The 20,573-nt window shown below is 34.6% G+C and overlaps 2 protein-coding genes and 1 non-coding gene across 3 annotated transcripts; 1 reads left to right on the top strand and 2 right to left on the bottom strand.

Annotated features, from left to right (window-relative positions):
• Nucleotides 1-5,543: 5,543 nt before the first annotated feature.
• LOC141458064 (pseudopaline exporter CntI-like) lies at nt 5,544-14,818 on the top strand. Its single transcript, XM_074135605.1, has 2 exons — nt 5,544-6,516; nt 13,359-14,818. The coding sequence occupies exon 1, from the start codon at nt 5,577-5,579 to the stop codon at nt 6,507-6,509; it is 933 nt and encodes a 310-aa protein (XP_073991706.1). The 5' UTR covers nt 5,544-5,576; the 3' UTR covers nt 6,510-6,516; nt 13,359-14,818.
• LOC141458063 (uncharacterized) lies at nt 6,883-11,266 on the bottom strand. Its single transcript, XM_074135604.1, has 5 exons — nt 10,254-11,266; nt 9,310-9,409; nt 8,770-8,874; nt 8,511-8,666; nt 6,883-7,160 (listed from the first exon to the last, which is right to left on the bottom strand). The coding sequence occupies exons 1-5, from the start codon at nt 11,162-11,164 to the stop codon at nt 7,107-7,109; spliced, it is 1,326 nt and encodes a 441-aa protein (XP_073991705.1). The 5' UTR covers nt 11,165-11,266; the 3' UTR covers nt 6,883-7,106.
• Nucleotides 14,819-15,128: 310 nt separating the features above from the next.
• TRNAC-GCA (transfer RNA cysteine (anticodon GCA)) lies at nt 15,129-15,200 on the bottom strand. The gene has a single exon. It is a non-coding gene; the product is annotated as a tRNA-Cys (tRNA).
• Nucleotides 15,201-20,573: the final 5,373 nt, after the last annotated feature.

Here is a 20,573-nt window from a genome sequence, read left to right as displayed (position 1 = left end):
TGGAATTTCTTCAATCACCTGAGGTTGATTTGTTAGTTTCCGCTCCGCACTACACTTCCTGACTCAGTAAATGTAACTGAGAAGCAACTAACTACTGAGCTACAATCTTCATACTGTGACACACGCAACATTTTTAAAATCTATTTCCGATGAGTACTTGATTTTAACTCGATCGCAGTAATTTCCTTTTTCCCCCTAACCACCCCCTCCTCGCCCACCACAAATCGAATTTTCCTGGGGGAAATATACCACCAAAAAAAAGGTGACTCAGAAACTATAAAAATTAAATAAAATATCAGCCTCGTGTAAAAAAATGAGACAATGGTACCCACTTTTGTGCAAAAGCAAAAATAATGGATACCCGAAGAAGTGAAAGCACGTTTGATAATTGGAAAGGCCAAAAAATTAATCGAACTGCCAAGAGGTCATCTGATAACTATTGTATATTCTCAATTCTTAACTCGTAGTTGCAACAAAAAGCATTTTACGATGGAGAAATATTTGTTCGAGAGTCTGGAGGTCAACCATTAAATATGAAACTGATTTCTTTAAATTAAAATCCAAAAAAAGAAGAAGAAGAAGAAGAAGAAAATTATCGGTTCCCAAGAAGATGCAATGAATATCGATTATAGAGCCAAGGCAACTGCATCCTAAATCAGACCAGTTTTTGCAATTATTTCAATTTAACCCCCCCCCCCCGGGGAAAGAACCGTTTTAATAAATTATACCGCTATAAATCGATTTAATTATTATCGAATAGGTAACGCGGCCAAAGCTAACCAAGAACTAAAAATTAAAAGCATCAAAAATCTCCTGTGAACTTTTTCATTCAATAACGTGCAGTTTAGTTCGGTGACTTTGTCCGAAATTCGTGAGATTAAATACAGGAGCTCATGATTTAGATTAATCTGGAGTGATTACAAATTTTAAACTTTATTGAAATTAACGAAGTTTACTTCTTCAAACTTAAACTGCTTACTAAATGTAAACTTTACCTGATAAACGTTTTATTTAGAAAAGCTTATCAGTTGTTTAAAAAAAATCATAATTAGAGTGCTTAAGATCAATTTATGCACAAACATGTTTAAACAAAAACAAAGAGGCATTGGAGTAGGCGATACTGTGAAATTAAAAGAGAAATCGCAATAATCTCTCTTACTAGAGTAAGAGAAGGTAAATTGTGAGAGAAATCACAACTGCACATTTCTTTAAACCTAACATTTCTAAAAAAGTAAAAACCAGAAATGTTTAATTCATAAAGATTTTCTACTTATTTTTTACACTACTTACCTATTACTTTCTTTTATTATTATTTATTTATTTTTTTTATTAAGAGTTAATATTTCAAAAGAAAGTCCAAGAGATGGAATTAGAAAGATATAAAAATACGCCCATTCAGAGAAAGTTATTACAAAATCCGCCCAGTTTTACAATTCTAAATTATTCCTTACAATGCCCACCATTGTAAAAATCATTTTGATGCATTCAAATAAATTTCTTTCACATTATAATCTTTAAAAATTTTGTTTTCCATAATTTTAAAAATGTTTACCATAACTTCGTTACCAGTAATTATTATATTTATAGACAAAGGGAGTACAGAACTTACAATTTAATGACAAATTTAAGATAAATACAAATTTTTCTATAAATACGTTGTGAATAAAAGAGTTATTTGACGCGTTATTCGAGATAATTCACCACTAACTTCCTGTAAAAATAAATAATAATTTTTTTAATGACAAAGAATGTAAAAACTGTAAGCCAGGCAGTTTACTTAAACCACAATTGTTTGTATCAGTTAAGTGGTAATCTCCTCGCTTGATGGTTTGCAAAGAAAACTATCATTTTTTTTTTTTTTGTATAAAGAAATTACAAGAATTCACGAGAAAATAGACAAAAAAAAAATTGCATCTTATTGTAATACAACAAATCTGTAGCTCTAGGACACTATACTGTTATTGTCAGCCGTCAAGTGCTGCTATCGAACGAGAAACCGGCCCAACTAATAAGTTATTGATTCTAACTGTATTTCTATTTATTAATTTTGGTTTTTCTTAATTCTCTAATCAAAGGTTCTAATTTCTGCTGTTTCTACCAAGTGAATATTAGTAACATTAGTTTTGAAACTATACAATAACTCAGAATAGTTATGTTAGCTCTCAGACCAAAAAAAGAGTAGTGCTGAAACCTCATTAAAAAAATTTTTTATAGTAAAAATTAGGGTTTTCTTACAAAAAATTATACTGTTTTATAACGGAAGTAATAAAAAAAAAATCAATTTTAAACAACATGATCAGTTCTCATTAATAAAGGGTAGAAAGAAGATTAGTAAATTACATGAAAATGACCTGAACCGCGTTAAAGTGTATTTCGTTGGAGGCATCTTAGGCAGGGCCGGATTTTCCTATAGGCTAACTAGGCTTCAGCCTAGGGCGTCCAGATCAAGAAGGGGCCTGCATTCAAATTGTTAGCAAAATTAAAATAACATTATTTTTAGTGATTTTTTTTATTATCTCTCATGTAATTTACAAACTTAAAAATGGGAGGTAAAAGGGCCTTATGAGTGGAATAGCCTAGGGCCACTTTTCATCTAAATCAAACCCTGGTCTTACCCACCCACTTTTCGCAGAAGTAACATTAATCTAATTTCCATGGAAAATTGTTCTAGATAAAAATTACAGATCTCGTACAGGAATCGTAGCAGCCCTGTTCGAGAAAAAAAACAAAAAAAAAAACTGATCATTAAAATATCGTAAAAATCTGTTGAGTAGTTAACGAGATATTTAGAGTTAAATTTTGGTTTCGTTTGAAACAGCGAAATCTTAAACTTCAAATATCTCAAAAACTACTCGATGGACTTTGTTTATATTTCACCTGTACATGGAGACTACTATTATCTATAATTGTATAAAATTTCATAAAAATCTGTCGTGTAGTTAACGAGATATTTAAAGTTAAGTTTTCGTTTCGTTTGAAACAGCGAAATCTTCAACTTCAAATATCTTAAAAACTACTCGATGGATTTTGTTTATATTTTATCTGTATATGGAGACTACTGTTGTCTATAATTGTATAAAATTTAGTAAAACTCTGTCGAATAGTTAACGAGATATTTAGAGTTTAATTTTCGTTTCGTTTGAAACAGCGAAATCTTCAACTTAAAATATCTCAAAAACTACTCGATGGATTTTGTTTATATTTTATCTGTATCTGGAGACTACTGTTGTCTATAATTGTATAAAATTTAGTAAAAATCTGTCGAGTAGTTAACGAGATATTTAAAGTTAAGTTTTCGTTTCGTTTGAAACAGCGAAATCTTCAACTTCAAATATCTTAGAAACTACTCGATGGATTTTGTTTATATTTTATCTGTATATGGAGACAACTATTGTCTATAATTGTGTAAAATTTCATAAAAATCTGTCGTGTAGTTAACGAGATATTTAAAGTTAAGTTTTCGTTTCGTTTGAAACAGCGAAATCTTCAACTTCAAATATCTTAGAAACTACTCGATGGATTCTGTTTATATTTTATCTGTATATGGAGACTACTGTTGTCTATAATTGTATAAAGTTTAGTAAAACTCTGTCGAATAGTTAACGAGATATTTAGAGTTTAATTTTCGTTTCGTTTGAAACAGCGAAATCTTCAACTTCAAATATCTCAAAAACTACTCGATGGATTTTGTTTATATTTTATCTGTATATGGAGACTACTATTGTCTATAATTGTATAAAATTTCATAAAAATCTGTCGTGTAGTTAACGAGATATTTAAAGTTAAGTTTTCGTTTCGTTTGAAACAGCGAAATCTTCAACTTCAAATATCTTAGAAACTACTCGATGGATTTTGTTTATATTTTATCTGTATATGGAGACTACTATTGTCTATAATTGTGTAAAATTTCATAAAAATCTGTCGTGTAGTTAACGAGATATTTAAAGTTAAGTTTACGGATAAAATTGGGTGTGTGTTTTTCTCCATTTCTTACTTTTCACTTTTCTTAAAATTGTTCCTTAAGATCTGGGCCGGATTTAGATGAAAAGAGGCCCTAGGCTATTCCACTTATGAGGCCCTTTCACCTCCCATCTTTAAGTTTGTAAATTACATGAGAGATAATAAAATACATCACTACTGTGACGTAGCATATCAATATGTTAAATGTTAATATAATAATATGTTATGTTTTTAGAATAGTGTAATTTTAATTTTGCTAACAATTTGAGTGCAGGCCCCTCATAATCTTGAGGCCCTAGGCTGAAGACTAGTTAGTCGATAGGAAAATCCGGCTCTGCCTGAAACTATACATACTAAAAAAATGCAATTTATGACGATTATAAAGAAAACTAACTAGGTAAAAAATCGACTAACTAGGCTTCAGCCTAGGGCCTCAAGATTATGAGGGGCCTACACTCAAATTGTTAGCAAAATTAAAATTACACAATTAAATGGGAGGTGAAAGGGCCTCATAAGTGGAATAGCCTAGGGCCTCTTTTCATCTAAATCCGGCCCTGATCTTAAGGAACAATTTTAAGAAAAGTGAAAAGTAAGAAATGGAGAAAAACACACACCCAATTTTATCCGTAAGAAAGTGAACTCCAAAGTTGCTAACTAAGATATTTATCCTCAAAACTATGAATATTTGAGCCACGCACTATTACTATCATAGTGCAGTTAGTGAAACTATGAAATTGTAAGTTCGCAGGAAACTTTAGCCCCACATATCCTTGAGAATAGCTTTACCTAAACTAGATTTTAGCGTCACATCTTATTTAACAGTACTGGAGAAGGATAGGATCGTTTAGCTCACAATAATCGGTTCTTTGGAGGAAAACTAGCCATTCCTACAGTGAATAGAGCTTTCCAGGGAAAATTTTACAATTAATATACTACTGAAGAAAACTGTAGCAGTCTTTTTCCGGAAAATTTCTAAATAATGAAAAATTCGATCAGTAAAGTGCTACTTCTGATGACCTAATTAGGACCAAACCCTTCTGGAAGGAGTCAACTATCTTTGACTTTCAGCAATTAAGCAAGGATGGATTCACTCACACAAGAATAGAAAGTGAGGGAGATCCTGAAAACCACCGTTTCGTACTCAACACAGACCTCAAAACGGTATCTCCACTAATACACGGTATCTTCTGTTGCTAGCAGTGCCGGATTTAGATGAAAAGAGGCCCTAATTATGTTAGGCGGTTATAGGCTAGACCCGCAATGCTAAGATTTGTTGTTGGTTTAGTGGGTTCGATTCCCAGGTCTTAGGCCTTGAATTTTATTTAATGTTTAATATGAGAAATTTATAGTAAAGTATGTTTGCTAACTGATAGTTGGACGTAAAGCCCGCCTGAAAAAATAAGCAATTACTTTACTTTACTTTACTTTTACTATTCCGATATCTTCTCTCACTTAGCTGAGTGTTTGGGAGTGAAGACGGAGCCAGTACTGAGCACTGAAGGGTGTTCACAACAATTACCTAGTTAAAGCGAGTTAGTAGTGTAATCTAGTGGCCACAGAGCGTACTGTGGCGGCGTAATTAATAAGTGGGGACCCAGCCAGCTTGGCCATCATTCATGGATTTTACAAACTGTTGGCGAACACCACGTTCAGGTGTCCTATTGGCCGCAGCGTCCTCGTTCTTGCTCAGTGTATGTTCAGTTTTGGTTAAAGTGACCGACATACCTGTAGGACAGATTACCTTCATCTCATCGCTCGTGTTGTTCATAGCCAGCGTTGTGCTGACAACCGTCAACACAAAGCAAGCATTATTTCCAAAAGAGCAGCTAACAAAATTATGGGGCAGAACTTTGTTTTCACTGCCGATTGTGATTTCTTCTTATGCGGCCGTTCGATTGTTACCGTTAAGCGATGAAGCATTGCTGGCGTATACATCGATCATATTTACCATCATACTCGGCAGGGTACTTTTAGGTGAACGTTTCACCAAGAGTAAACTGGCTGCATCAGCTGGTATACTTACTGGTGTGTTCCTAATAACTATAGGACCTGCTCCCGTAGAACCTACCTATTTAGCCGGCTGTTTATTCGCCTTAATCGGCGCCATCTGTGACCCTTTCAGTTATATTCTACTCAAAGAACTTGTAAGTCTCCATTATTCAGTAATATTATTCAATTATAGTTTATGCAGTTTAATACTGACTGCACCATTTTCTCTGTGGGAAACTTGGACATGGATTCAATCTTTCCGGCTGTTTTCCATAGCAACGGTAGCTACCCTACAAGAGGTTTTACTGACAATTTCTTTGACTACTGAACAGGCGGGACTTGTCTGTCTGATACATGCTTCAGATATTATCTTTTCCTACGCACTGGAGTTGTCCATGTTCAATGAGACGTACACCATTTTGAAGGTTTCCGGAGCTGTAATGGTGACAATATCAGTGGTATTTTCCGCTTACCTTCCGGCTAGTGAAGGCCAGTTGATTCTCACTGGTGAAGAAGAAAGTGAAGACACTGCTCCATGCTTGACGGATGATTGCATCTAATGTTCAGGTGACTTTTTGTTTTATTAACAATTAACACTTAAGTCTTTTACGAGTGCAAAAAAAATCTGCAAACAGAAGTGTCCGAAGTATGAAGGGCCAGAATTCGAATATAAGAGGCACAAATTTATGGATCCTATTATTTGCCCAAACTAAGCCGTGAATTAGGTATCTTGTAATCGTGCGCACTACACCGGGAAATAGCCGTTGAATGAGGCCGGAACATAGAAGATGCTCCGAACGCCTAAATTCTGCAATTTTACAATTATTTGAACTTACGAAGGTATTTCCGGCTCGAAATCAAGTAATCATATGATCTGGTTCTTATATGATATGGTATTTGATAACAAAATGGAACTAGAATAATAACACGATGAACATTCTTATGCGTATATTTTGAAAATTAAACAATTTAAAGCGGTGCAGAAAAGAAATAATGAACTTTTGTCAATTGATTTTCACAATCTTGAGCTCAGTTGAATTGTTGTGGTCAGTGCAGTAGATTAAGTAACATATTTCTCATCTCTTGCTTAGTTACTAACAACACAAAAGTGATTTTTAATTTCTACAGTTAATCTAACGTAAATAGTTTCAAACGTCTTATTTGTTCATTGCAATTAGTATACTCAAGTATGAGTAAGTTGTGTTCATTAACTGAAAAGAATATTTTAATCAATTAATAATTTAATTGAAATATGATTTCTAATTGTGCAATTTAGCTTGGATTATTTGCAAGTAAACGTTCCTAAGAACTGGATTATATAACCCCCTTAATTGTTCAAGGACTAGCCAGTTTTCTTCCAGGATCTGGGAAACCCAAGTACCCAGACAATACCATGTACAATAATTAACGCTGAAATCTGCAAACATTCACACAATGCTCAGTTTGTCGTAGAGGTAACTTCTTGCATTTAGCAGACGCGCAGGCAAATTTACCCAATAAAATCCTATATTGATAACTTTTTCCACATACAATGTGGGAGTTGTAGTAGACGTTTTAGATGGCAGTGGATTTGGCTTTGAAGGCACAATATCTGGCACGGTCTACCCAATCAGTCTTAGAGGCAAACACAGAATTAGGAAGTTCAGTAGTTGTGTAAAAAGAAGCTATGAAAGGTTAATAAAGGGTTAAAGCCTAGGTAGGGCTCAGAACAATAGAAGCAGCCCTAGCATCAGGGTATATAAGGACGCCAGACCACTACTCGGGACACTCAATCGCATCCAGACATTGCATTCACTCCCTGAGGATTCATTCTTACACTCTCTCCATGACCTTGCTCTAATCTTCATTCAGTTCAGCCATTTCTTTTAGAAATAGTTCATAATTAGTTCACCACAGTTAGTTATTGTAATTTACGCTCGTTCCTAGGTTAGTTCTAATGCTAGCCATTAGACCCTTAGCCAGTAATATTATTTTTTTCTCTATTTCAGCCCTTTCCAATCGAATCACAATATTCCGCTTGTGCCTATAAATAAATCTTTTTTTTGTGGCTGTATTGATCTACATCAACCTCAACTACAGCTAACAATTCACTATTCTAAGGTTAGACTGGAAGCCAAGCTCAAGAATAAAACTACTGACTGTAACATTTCTTCTGTAGGAAACATGTTCTTTATGAATGACGAAAAGAGGATGATAGGAAGGAATGACATATGATTTAGGGGACCTGAAGTTTTGGTACATGGCAGAGGATGTACGAGGGAATTGGGACTGTTGGCGATTGTTTGGAATAACCGGGAACTACACAAGGAAATGAATGTTACAAGAAACAACATACGGGTAATAAGGGAATGTTTAGGGGGCTGACATAATCACATCATTTTGAACGGATAACTTCCATTTTAAGCGTCTCTCTAAAGTGCCACATCACTACAAATACAGATCTACCACCTCCTACACAAAATTAAGGTATCTCCCTTTAACCACAACTCCGTCAATGTTTTCACTATCGAAATTTCGATCCAGAGAAACATTTTGCTGGAAAAGAGGATTTTCTTACTTACCGAGCCGTAAAATTCCAGATCCAACGTTACATTGAATGCCACTTTTATGTTAAAATCACGACATGTGTATTGCTGCATTATTCCAATTAATTGCCTCGTACTTTTGGAATAAAGACGCCACTTCGTCGAATAGATTTCGATTCTTAATTTCTCGTTCTAGAATAAAGAAGACACTTAATGTAGCACATTAAATTGCTGTTTTCAAAAATTGAAATGATTAGAACTTTTTCTAAGATATTCCCCCAAGACTATGACTGACCAAATTAACAAATGATTGCCCCATCAAACAGTCACCAGCAATCGCCAGAATGAACAAAGTGGTCAGGCAGCCAAAAGTCAACACGGTTCCCGGTTCGTTGGAGACCTGAAATTTGAGATATTTCTGAAGAAAAAAAAGGAAGAAACAAACAAAATCTGACTGTGAAAGACACACACAAGACTTCCTCTTGTAATTTTAATAAATCCAGGTTCCGGTGTACAGATGACGTAAAGCTGAGCGGAACTCTTAAGTTCGCGGCTCAGGTTTAGGAGAGCTTATTGAGTTTTGCACTAATTGAAAAATTATAACCGTTTTTTTTTTCAAATCCGACTATGGGTACTCCTGAGTTAGTAGATTCCTTCTAAAGAGTCAATCGTTCAGAGTTCGAAGAATATTAATAAGTTAGAACTTCGAGAGTTAGTAGTTAGCGGAAGTCAGGTGAGTGTGCACACCAAATTTCTTTTCGACCTAGAATTTATTAATAAATTACTAGGAAAAGAGAAAGCCTGTCCTAGTCGAATTTTACATAGTTTTGGTTACCGTGGTAGCCGTGTAAGCAGTGAGCGCAATTATTATCCCAGAAACCACATATAACACGAGTACACAGTATTCGGAGATCTTTGTTATCGCTTTACGAAGTCTGAAAAAAAAAGCAGATAGTTTCTATTATTTGTATCTTTCGTATTTTAACTTCCGGAAATAATGCGATTATTGCCAGATTTTTGATTTTGAGATTTATGACTGAATTTTTCAACTAGACACTTTTTTAGATAGTTTTTGTGATTACTGTAGTCGTTATGTACAATTATTTACTCGTACAATTGAAAAATATGATTGCTGAGCTTCTCCATAATAAATGAATCAATATTGGATCAATACTGTGGAGTTGAGAAGTTGGGCTGGATTCAAAGCGGACATACATTCGTACGTCTGTGATGCCATGAGGCACTATTTGCTGAGAAAAGTTACGGCCGTTTTTATGGGCGAAAAAACGCGAATATCGATGGAAAAGTTGGAAAAAATGCAAATATCTTGGGACACTATTGAGCATCTAGCCATAGTGAACAGAATTTTGTTTTTGTTGCATTTGATCTGCTGGAATCACCTCCAGAAATTGCGACCTCTCCTCCGTTTTACACCCTGTATATTATCTTTGCGTATTGTTTTACATGCAGCTCTAAGTGGTCACAAGTATCTGTCGCTTTGGTGAAATCTCAAAGAGTACCAAAAATCAATGCTTAAAGATAAAATTTGGGGATCTACAATCCCAGTGGACGTTAACATCAACTATTGGCATACAGTCCCTTTGGCGGGACCAAAATTGAAATCTAAAGTTCCAGGTTTCTGGCACTAAAACCAAGGCATTTACTAAAAACCACTTTATAGGGGATCTCAGGGGAGCTTAAAACGGACATTTCGAAATCAAAAATTTGGCAAAGTCGCACTAAGTTAGAAAAGCACCAAAAAAAAAAAAAGTTACAAACCTTAAAATCTGTTGATGATGTTGAATATTTTGTTTCATACAGATTTCAATAATCTTTTGAAATTCCAAACTTTCATATAATCCATATGACTTGGGAAGTTTAGACAAATTATTATTTCTTTTGTACATATTTATAGCTCTTTCTTCTATATTGTTAATTGATTTGATAAGAATTTCTAATTGACAGTCCATAGTCATGGCCACGTTGTAGAATAATGCCGACACAACAGAGTTTATCAGGAATACATAGGTAAATGTTACAGTTATTATAGCTACAGCTATGAAATACGCAAAACCATTGCTAGCTTCAAACGGCAACCATAATGGTATCGGTAGATCGTAGTTGATACCATTTTCCGGATGTTGGACAGTGATTTCCGTTACATCCGTGTTATTCAACAGCGGTCCGACGCAAACTATGAACAAAGCCAACAATACTGAAGCTACTCCGACTATTTGGTTGATCACCTTCTTCATACGGACATATTTCGCTTTTATAGCCGCAGGTATATCATTATTCTGCTCCATATAGTCGTAAACGTTTTGCCCGAATATTGTGTGCATGATAGCTATACTGGATCTATTGAAAACCATCCCATTGTAGCAAAACAAGAAAAGAATTGTCACCAACACATAGACAATAGAGTGCGCCATAGTTGGAAAATCCTCTTTTCCTGCACACACAGCCGTGACTGTGCTAATGAAAATCATGAACAGCAATAAACCGTTTATAAATGAAAAATTTAAAATATTAATTATTACCAATCTTTTTGGTTTCAATTTTGGATAAATTGCCATGATCTCTAATAATCTTTTAAACTCTTTGTAAATCGTCTGATCACAAATCTCATTTCCGTCACGATCAAAATGTTCTATGAAATTATCCAGATATTCAATAAATTTAGTAAACATATTTCTTTTAAAATAATGACTTGAAATTTATTTTGAAGCTCCGTTTTACGAAGAAGCCACCCTCCGACTGAAATACCAAACGTTGAGCCCTCTGCTAAACTGAAATGTTTCAACAGCTATCCCCTCTACCAACAAACAAACCACCCAATAAGGTCGTGTCCCGGCTGAGTGGAGTTGAACAGTTCCAGAATAGGCATGCGTCCCTTTTTTTCCATCTTCTAATTAGAAGGAAAGACTCACAAGACTACAATCCCGGAGATTCCCAATTAGGGCCGTACATAATGCAGCAGCGACACATTAGAAGCAAGCTACTCACTTACTATCCCCGAAGTACCATTACTCCAATTTTTACTGTCACTTCCGGTTGTCTGATTACGTTCTAATGCTTATGGAGGCACTGAATTATCAGATTTGAACTTGCGGCGATTTTCTGTTTTCAAGTGTGCTGCACACACATACAGACCAATCCGCACAAACCATTTTTTTTTCGTACTCAGAGGACCTTAAGAGGTGGGAAGGAATCATGGATTTCAAATTGATTCTTATCCCAAAAAAAAGAATAAAATATTACGCTGTATTCAGATAATCACCAAGGTGATGACGTGAAAGATAACCTTGACAAAGGGATTGGTGGAGGGTTAGAAACGTTAGCAATAAAATCCTGCATTAAATGGCCAAACTAATATGAATGAATGTAGAATAACAATTTGCAATTAGCTCTTGGGAATGATCTTCAAGATATTCTAAAGAATCATCCTCCTCTTGTTGGCAAAATTGCTGGCAGTATCCAGCCATTAAAAATACATTACGAAAGTAATTACAGTAATTCAACAAAACTAAAAAATAAATGGTTAACGATAACTAGAAATGATAGATGAAATGTTAGTGATGTTTACGTTTAAAGTGAATAGTTTGGGAAACCCGGTAAATATATTCCGGAAAATCGCTTCTATGTTTTAATCGATTTTTTTTTTAAATTGAAAAATTGTAGATTCAGATCATTACAGATGGATGGCAAATTGTCGATCCGAGTAAATAGGAAAATTGATAAATTCTTTATTTAATTATTAACAATAATTACTAATTTAAATTAAGGCTTTCTGTACTCGGAACTCTAACTTCCGGCTTTGCTATTTAATGAATAATTACTGTTAACGATGTTTAATTAAGAGAAAAATTTAAAAAAAAGAGAGGCGCCACGATAGCCGAGCGGTTAGAGAGCGAGACCTGTAAAGCTAAGATGTATTGTTGGTTAGTGGGTTCGATTCCCGGTCTAGAGACCTTGTATTTTATTTAATGGTTAATAAAAGAAATTTACAGTAAAGTATGTTAGGCGGTTATAGGCTAGACCCGCAATGCTAAGATGTATTGTTGGTTTAGTGGGTTCGATTCCCCTTGGATTTTATTTAATGGTTAATAAAAGAAATTTACAGTAAAGTAGGTAAGGCGGTTATAGGCTAGACCCGCAATGCTAAGATGTATTGTTGGTTTAGTGGGTTCGATCCCCGGTCTAGAGGCCTTGGATTTTATTTAATGGTTAATAAAAGAAATTTACAGTAAAGTATGTTTGCTAGTCGCCTCCGTCCACGACACCTAATTTTACCTTTTACTTAGAAAAAAAAACAAAAACCAGGAAGGAGGGAAATGTGACGTATAAGGAAGCAATTGAGGAAATCATTGGCGCCATTTTCGGAAAAAAAATATCAGAAAATTGAGAAAATCAATTCCAGTACAGTGGAACACTCACGTTTTGGAACTGGAAATATTAGCAATACAATTAATAAATAAATAAAAATAATTTAAATAAAACACACAGAATCGTACATTTTTTTCTGAAAACTGTAGTTAAGAGTGAAGCATTCTAAAGGTCACAACTGAGTCAGAGACCTGAGACATCGTATAGTACTGGAAAAATCGCGTTTCAAAACAGTTCTGGGAGAGGGAAAGGTAGATTAAGGTTCCCTCTAACGTGCTATTCAAGTATAATGTACGGCCTCATTACAAAGTTGAATACCAACGGAAATTCAGTATTTAAGTAAAATTCCAAATTTGAGGAAAAACCCCTTGAGTGGGTGTGTCATTTTTTCTGTAGTTTTTATCGAGTTTTTTTTTCCAACCATTTTCCTTGTAAAATTTAAATTTAACTAAATAGAGGAAATTACCCAAATAGCTGATATACGTTTCTTTGTTTCAGATGACCTTGAAGCGGAGTCTATCAGGCAGCTCGATTATCAAAATAAAATGTAACTACTGGTATTCATTGATACATAAATTTGAACAATTAAGAAAGGTTTCGAGCATGTATTTGCAGGATATAAAAATACCTAGTTTGAAAGGAGCAGAACTGAGCTCCTAATAGTATTATAGGTTTAGTATAAAATAGAGCCGTAAGGAGCGGTTTAGTTGAGTTCGAGCTCCTACCTCATTTTTAAATCCATTTCCAGCCATTCAATTATGCATATTTCAATTTTCTAACTCAGTACCATAGACGGCAATGTATTCCTGAATTGTTCAAATATTTATCCAATATTGATTCATTTATTATGGAGAAGCTCAGCAATCATATTTTTCAATTGTAAATAATTGTAGATATCGTGAGCGGTGTAAATAGATTTTGTTTTTTTTTTGGTTTTCAATTGAAAGAATAATAAATAGATATAATTTTGTAATAAAAAATTTATGTTTTCCTTATCTTTTTTTTTAGCTCCATGAATATGAAGTGAAGTAAGCGACCATTTAAATGACTTCTTGTCAAAACCATTCAGAACCTAAAAGAAGTTGATTTAAATTGCAAAGAAATGTCCAAATGTTTTATTAACTCTACAAAATACGTGCGTCATAAATTACGTATCAATATTTATTTGTTATCGTTCGTATTAGGTTTTTTTTGCATATGATTGCATTAAACCAGAAATCTGAAACTATTATGACGTCTTCAAAAATTAACAGAGAGTGTTTAAAGTTAGGTTACTAGTCTAGATTTCTCGTCTTTGAGGGAGATTAAATGTTTCCCTACCGGAGATTGTGGTGGCATCTGGTAATCTTTACCAGAACTTTCTAGGTTTATTCCAGTGCACTGGGCGACTAAGCACTGGCACCCAATTTAGGTGGGGTCGGAACCAGAAGTAAGGAGTGTAAGTCACTTAGAAAACTTATGACTTCTGGAGATTTGGAACTGGCAAGATGCGGCATCATGCCTTTTTATAGGGTACGGCAGGCTTAGAATAAAACCCCAATATCTGTACAAGGATACCCAAGGATAAGTGAATTAAGTCTGTTCGCAGAATGTGAGTCAGAAGAAGAGGAATTTGTCTCTTACATTCTGCTCTTTCGTTACGTCAGAACTTTAGCCCTAGGCAATCATGGCGAAGAGAGGAAGTTCGTAAAGTCTGCAGGTAAGGAAATCCCTGGATTTTGTAAAAAAAAAAAAGAGGAAGTTTCCCCCACTTGACCAGCAATTAGCCTCTTAAAGCTAGAGAACAGGAAGACTCAATGTGTTGGAAAATCGAGATTGAAGATAATTCTCCAATTGCCTTTAAAGGCAACCTCCTAGGCATAGCTAAACTGAATATATGTCATATAAATTCTAATTTTAAATGATAGCAATAAACATATTCATGCTCACTTTATTATTACTGAACGACTTCAATGGTTATGCAATCAACTTATCAATTGGCCTTCAAAAAAATTGGAAGTAAACTTCAAGTCTAATGTAAAATAATTTAAAGAATTCATTATTTATTGCATCTAATTTTAACTTAGATGGGCCTCAAAATATGAAGGAAATACAATTTCGCTAAATTGGCTCTCATTAAACAGTAATAGGAAATAGTTTCGTATTTTGAAAAATTATTTCAAAATCTAAACTATCAAAAAACTATCTATCAAAAAAACTATGGAAGCCAATATTATAGTTTATAATGTGTATTACGCATGAATAATAAAAATTAAATAAAAAAAATTAAGGGGGCACCCGGGTTTGAACCGGGGACCTCTCGATCTGCAGTCGAATGCTCTACCACTGAGCTATACCCCCTAACTTGTGACAACAAGAATCTACTATGTTTATTACATTACTGTTTCTCTCTCTTCTTCAAATCCCCAGTATTGGGTTTTAATGGAATAATTAAAGCTTGAGAAATACAAATTTAAATTTAGGTTAAGGAATTTCAAAATGAATAGTTAATTCTATATTATATTATGTACATAGAAAAAAAAAAAAATAATAATTATCAGCAAATACAAAAATATTATGTTAACGTTTCCTTAAATCAAGAAAGTTTTGACATTTAATGTGGCGATCAATTAATGTAAATAAAAAAATTCACTAATAATAATGAAATGTTATTTACATTATAAAATAAATTCAAAAATAAAAAAATAAGACGTAGTAATCGACTGTTGGCAATTTAACAAATTATATGGACAGAGAGAGATGTGCCCCTAAATAAATATTTAAAAAAATATAAAATATTTGGATGAAGTTTATTTTTTCATTGCTAATAAATAAAATATTAATATTAATTTTCAAGTTAACTGAAAAACCAACAATTTAAATTCTTTATAATAGAATTGTTTTCAAGCTAGAAGCATGCAATGTAAAAGTACGTAGCTTTAACAATTAATGCAATTAAAACCTTAAATACAAATTAGCATATTTACTAATATTCATTAGATTTAGTTTATAATTTTAATTTTATAATAAAATATAATATTACTGGCCAAATAAGACCATAAAGATTCAGAATGTTGTACAGTACAGAATATTTAGTACATGTAGTATGTGAATCCGCTAGATGGCTCTGTGAGGTCTTTTTCTAAATGTAGTCTATTAAAATCAATTTTAATCAAAACTCTATAAAACATTTATTGTTAATAACCTGCTGTGACTCACATGACTTCCTCTTAGTTCTGTTCTCAAGATTATAATTTTTTGAATTTTCTTTAAATTCAAACAGTTTTAGAGAAAATCTATATCGTATTTCTTTTCTCAGAGTTGCCCTAGGTAGATTTTTTTTTTTTTAATGAATTTTCCCTAAAAGACTTGAACCTAGGGGACTCTCTGTTGAAGAGACATTCCTAGAGAGTCTGCAAAAAAAAAAAAGAGCGGACAACATGGTCTACAAGACGATGACGGATAAATACTACGAAATCCAAACTTGTGATGAGGTGAGTTGTTCTAAATTTCAGCAAAAGAATAAAGTAGTTTTCCTTTATTTTTGCCCATTAATGAGAGATATCTAGCAGAGTGGCGAAAAGCATGAATATGATTAAAAGTGGGGATGTGCGAAAAAATTGGAAAGGTAAACAACAGTATGTGAAAAGTGTGTGTGGTACATTTACAGTATTTGTTGTAGAATAAGTTTGGAGTTAGGCAAAGCGTATGAAAGGTTTCTATCAGCTAGGTAGGGATAGCTAGAGGACCTAACGGCCAGTGTACCCACACTTACTCTGGGTGATGGCGTTTCGAACAAACTGAATTTACTCTGGGTGATGCCTCCCAGTTCGCCAGTACTGACCGGCACGTCCAACACTATATATATACGGGACCAACATTCGTGCTCCACTAAAACTGAATAGTACCAGTATAGCGCCACTCCTGTACACGTGCTTGGTCCTGTGTTAATACTATTCGAACTAGCCCAGCCCTGTTGGCGAGGGAAATTTAACCACGTTAGTTGTACAGCCAGGTTTGTAGATCAAAGTGTTGCCGCCGATCTTGTACGGACGCGCACTGCATACTGGGCAGCAGTCTGAGAGTGCGTGTAAAAGAGATGGAAGAGATGGGTGCGGAAGACAGAACGAGGGTGATCGTTTGGACTTGCAGTGAAGAGAATTTACAGTACAGCGACACTCAACGGTGATAACGCAAATCAACTTATGCCTCTCTACTTGTCCCAGCCACTTTGCCACATGTAATCTCCATGGCCACTTTGATCGTTCCGTGCTTTTTTGATGGGTATTCAATGACTGGGACCGAGAGGAAGCTGTGTCTGAAATCTGATCAATTAATACCTCACAAATTGCCCACGCCCTCTTTCCGGCCTTAGCCAATGATCTCTTGTTGGCTGTTATTTATTTATACCATTACAAAAAGAAATCTGAAATGAAGACTCTAACGACTTTATTTCCCTATAATGTTCAAGGTTTTATTAAAAATCGAATTTTTACTCATTCTTACCTAGTGAATCACGAATTAGCAGCTGGGCCTAGTTTGTGGTTTACCTAAAGTCTCTTTTTTGTTGCATCCAGCGCAAGGTAAATCCTATAATTCCTGCCTAAAAGCGATACCTGGTTGCTCTTCCTCCAATGATCCTAGAACAGTGATGGCGAACCTACGACCCGCGGATCAGACACTGACCCGCGCAAGCTTTTTCACTGACCCACAATTGATAGGCAACCATTTGTTTGTTTACGCAGGTTGATTTAGATTTTCTAATTGTTTAGGATAATTTATATTCTATCTGTATTTTTTTCAATCACGCATTGACACAAAAGCAATCTAAATGCTATCTATAACCTTTAGTTTGATCATTACAGTTCTAAAACGCAAGTGACAACAAATGCTTTTGTAGTATTTGAAATAAAGCAAAAGTGTTTACAAAATATCAAATAAAATGTATAATTTTACTCATATTTTGTTTGTTACAAAAAAAATCGACAACCCAAAGCAAATAACCATATTTAGATTTTTCTTCAGATAAAACACACTTTTGTAAGGTTGCATTTCAGTTATGTTTGTAAAAAGAGACTTCCATAGCACTTGTTTCGTCCCCGTTTTACCCGTTAAGCGAACTGAATTTTAATGATGTTTAGTTTTGAAAATATTCAGTTTAAAATTTTTAAACTTAACTCTTGTGCAAATGGGCATTAGTGACCCAAGAGCTAGTACTAAAAAAAAAAAATGAACAAAATTTGACCCACGTCTCAAAAAGGTTCGCCATCCCTGTCCTAGAAGCTTTTTGGGCCGGTTACAGAAATAGAGCCAGCAAAGGGACGTAGAAGTCCATTCCGTCAATCAAGGCAAATGACCACTCTCTTCGTCAAGTCCCACCAGTGATTGGCCGCGAGTCTTTTTTCCGACCAATCAATTTGGACTACTCTAAACTTGTCGTGGAATTTGTTGGTGTGTTGCATCAGCAAAAAAAGATTGCGGAACACTCCTTAAGAAGGTTAGCATGACCAATCGACCTCACATAGGCTCAGGCGATCCCATTCGATATCTCTATTCGATCGCTAATTAAGGACTAATTGCTAAGCTAATTCTGATTGGTTAAACCATTCGTTACATTTTAGCTTAATCACCAGCTTTATTTTCTTTATTTATTTCTCAGTTATCGATTTAGTTTGTCTATTATTTTATTAATAAATAAAATAAAGTGGATATATGAGATAAATAATGGAATCTAAGGGCTTTGCTACCATTTATATACATACAACATATTCAATGGTATTTGAGAAAGAGGATCTTTTCCTCGGTTATAAAGTTTTATCCGGTATGCTACACTTGGAAGCCATTAATCTATCTATACACGATCACATATAGCAGGGGACGGAGGGGTCTTAAAAGAGATATTATGGCAGGATATTACGGTCTGTCCGTATACAGCAACATTATGGCTGCCTACTTATTGCCAAATACATTTGTAAGAAGTGGAGTTTTCTTGGCTGTAGACAGCCGGACGATCGGACCAAACAACTTGATAAGAACTACCAAAACTGAGTAGATATACAATATAAAGAAAAGTGTTTTCATGGAGAGAAGGGGTTTTTCCCCCTGTCGGTTCTTTTCTTAAGGAAGGATTTCCACATCATTTAACAAGACTAACTGAAAGAGGAGGAGGTGGAGGGAGTACTGGTATACTCTGCTCCTGCTATATAGGATATCTTGTCTAAAACTCCAGGATCCTGCTTGCACTCATAGGGGGACAGCCAGCGCCCACCTCACTATAATTTTGTGGGCCTCGCATCGATTTATCATGTCAAAGAGAAATATGAAAAGGTCATATCCGTTAGTGTAGAGGGTTGGCTGTTTAGCCACACTATTTTCGCCTCCTATGAAGAGATTGGGTGCCCCCTTCCCCCCCAAAAAAAGAAGCACCAACCCTCCAGGAACGTCCTGTTTGCACTATAACCATCCGAACGGTTTCGTCCACATTCCCTCTTTCTGCTCTCAGATGAACTACTCATTCATTGCTATATAAAAATGTCATTAAGCATGAATTGAATAGGAAATACTTTAGGGGGTTCATCCCTTCCCAAAAAAAAAAAAATTATAATACACGAGATACTCCCCTTTATGGATATTTGATATGCTTCCTGACAATATTGCCCGTAATGTAGCTGAACTAAGCACTCCGGACTTTCTGCTGGATGCTTATCATCTCTTTTTATTTTGTATTTATGAATATATGAGAGCTTAATAAATCCAGATATAGTGAACAGATCCTTTAGTTGTTACGCGTGTATTGATTTTGCCATTATTGCCTACTAATATTTATACTTGTTCTTATTTCTAGTAAGAGTAAGCATTGCAATCGCGTTACGAAACAAAATTTACTCTGGAATTCGTAGAAGCTCTTAACATGGTCCGGACATGTGAAGAGGATGGGTCGACGAAGGAGGGAAGACTGAGGAAGGATCAAATTAAGGAGCCAACGGCAGCAGTTTTGGTCGAACTGAAGAATAGTTAAAAAAAAAAACAAAAAACGTACAGCATGGAAAGAAGGACTATTTTATAGCTAAGATTATTGCATGCTAGTCCTAAGTAATACCTTTTCCCGAACAAAAGCTCAACAGGATTGCAGGAAGAACGGTTCTTTGGAACAGTCATCAAATTGAATGCTACCAGGGAAGTCAGAGATCTCCCAGACGTCCAACAGTCGCCCGAAGCACTTCCACATCGGCCTAAATAATAAAAAAAAGCAATTACCATATTGGTTTATGTAATAATTTCAATTCAAACTTTATTTGCATAAAGTTAGTTATAAAGTATCTGTTACAAAGGAGTTCCAAGTTCATGTTCCACTTTATAAACTTTGTAAAGTGGAAGATCTTAGTTTTAAAAGTTTTTTTTAAACAATTAAAAATTGCGTACATATTTTACTCTTCAAAATTATTAATTAATTTACAGAGTTCTTTTTTTAGGATTATTATATTTGTTTATATGGAGAAGGATTCTAAAACGTTCATAGACTGGGCAGATGATAAACAAGTAATGTTTCCGGCTCAGTCCTATTACACATTAAACAATGATCTTTGGGTTTGATTGTATAAATTACATACAATCACAATTGCACTTTTACAATATCAATTGTACAATTACATACAATCACAATTGCACTTTTACAATATCAATTGTACAATTACATACAATCACAATTGCACTTTTACAATATCAATTGTACAA

This window comes from Rhodnius prolixus, unplaced genomic scaffold (genome assembly GCF_049639745.1).
Source record: "Rhodnius prolixus isolate KJV_2025 unplaced genomic scaffold, Rpr scaffold_5, whole genome shotgun sequence".
NCBI lineage: Eukaryota > Metazoa > Arthropoda > Insecta > Hemiptera > Reduviidae > Rhodnius > Rhodnius prolixus.
The sequence above is the reverse complement of the archived record's forward strand: the minus strand, read 5'-3'. Positions and strand labels throughout refer to the sequence as shown.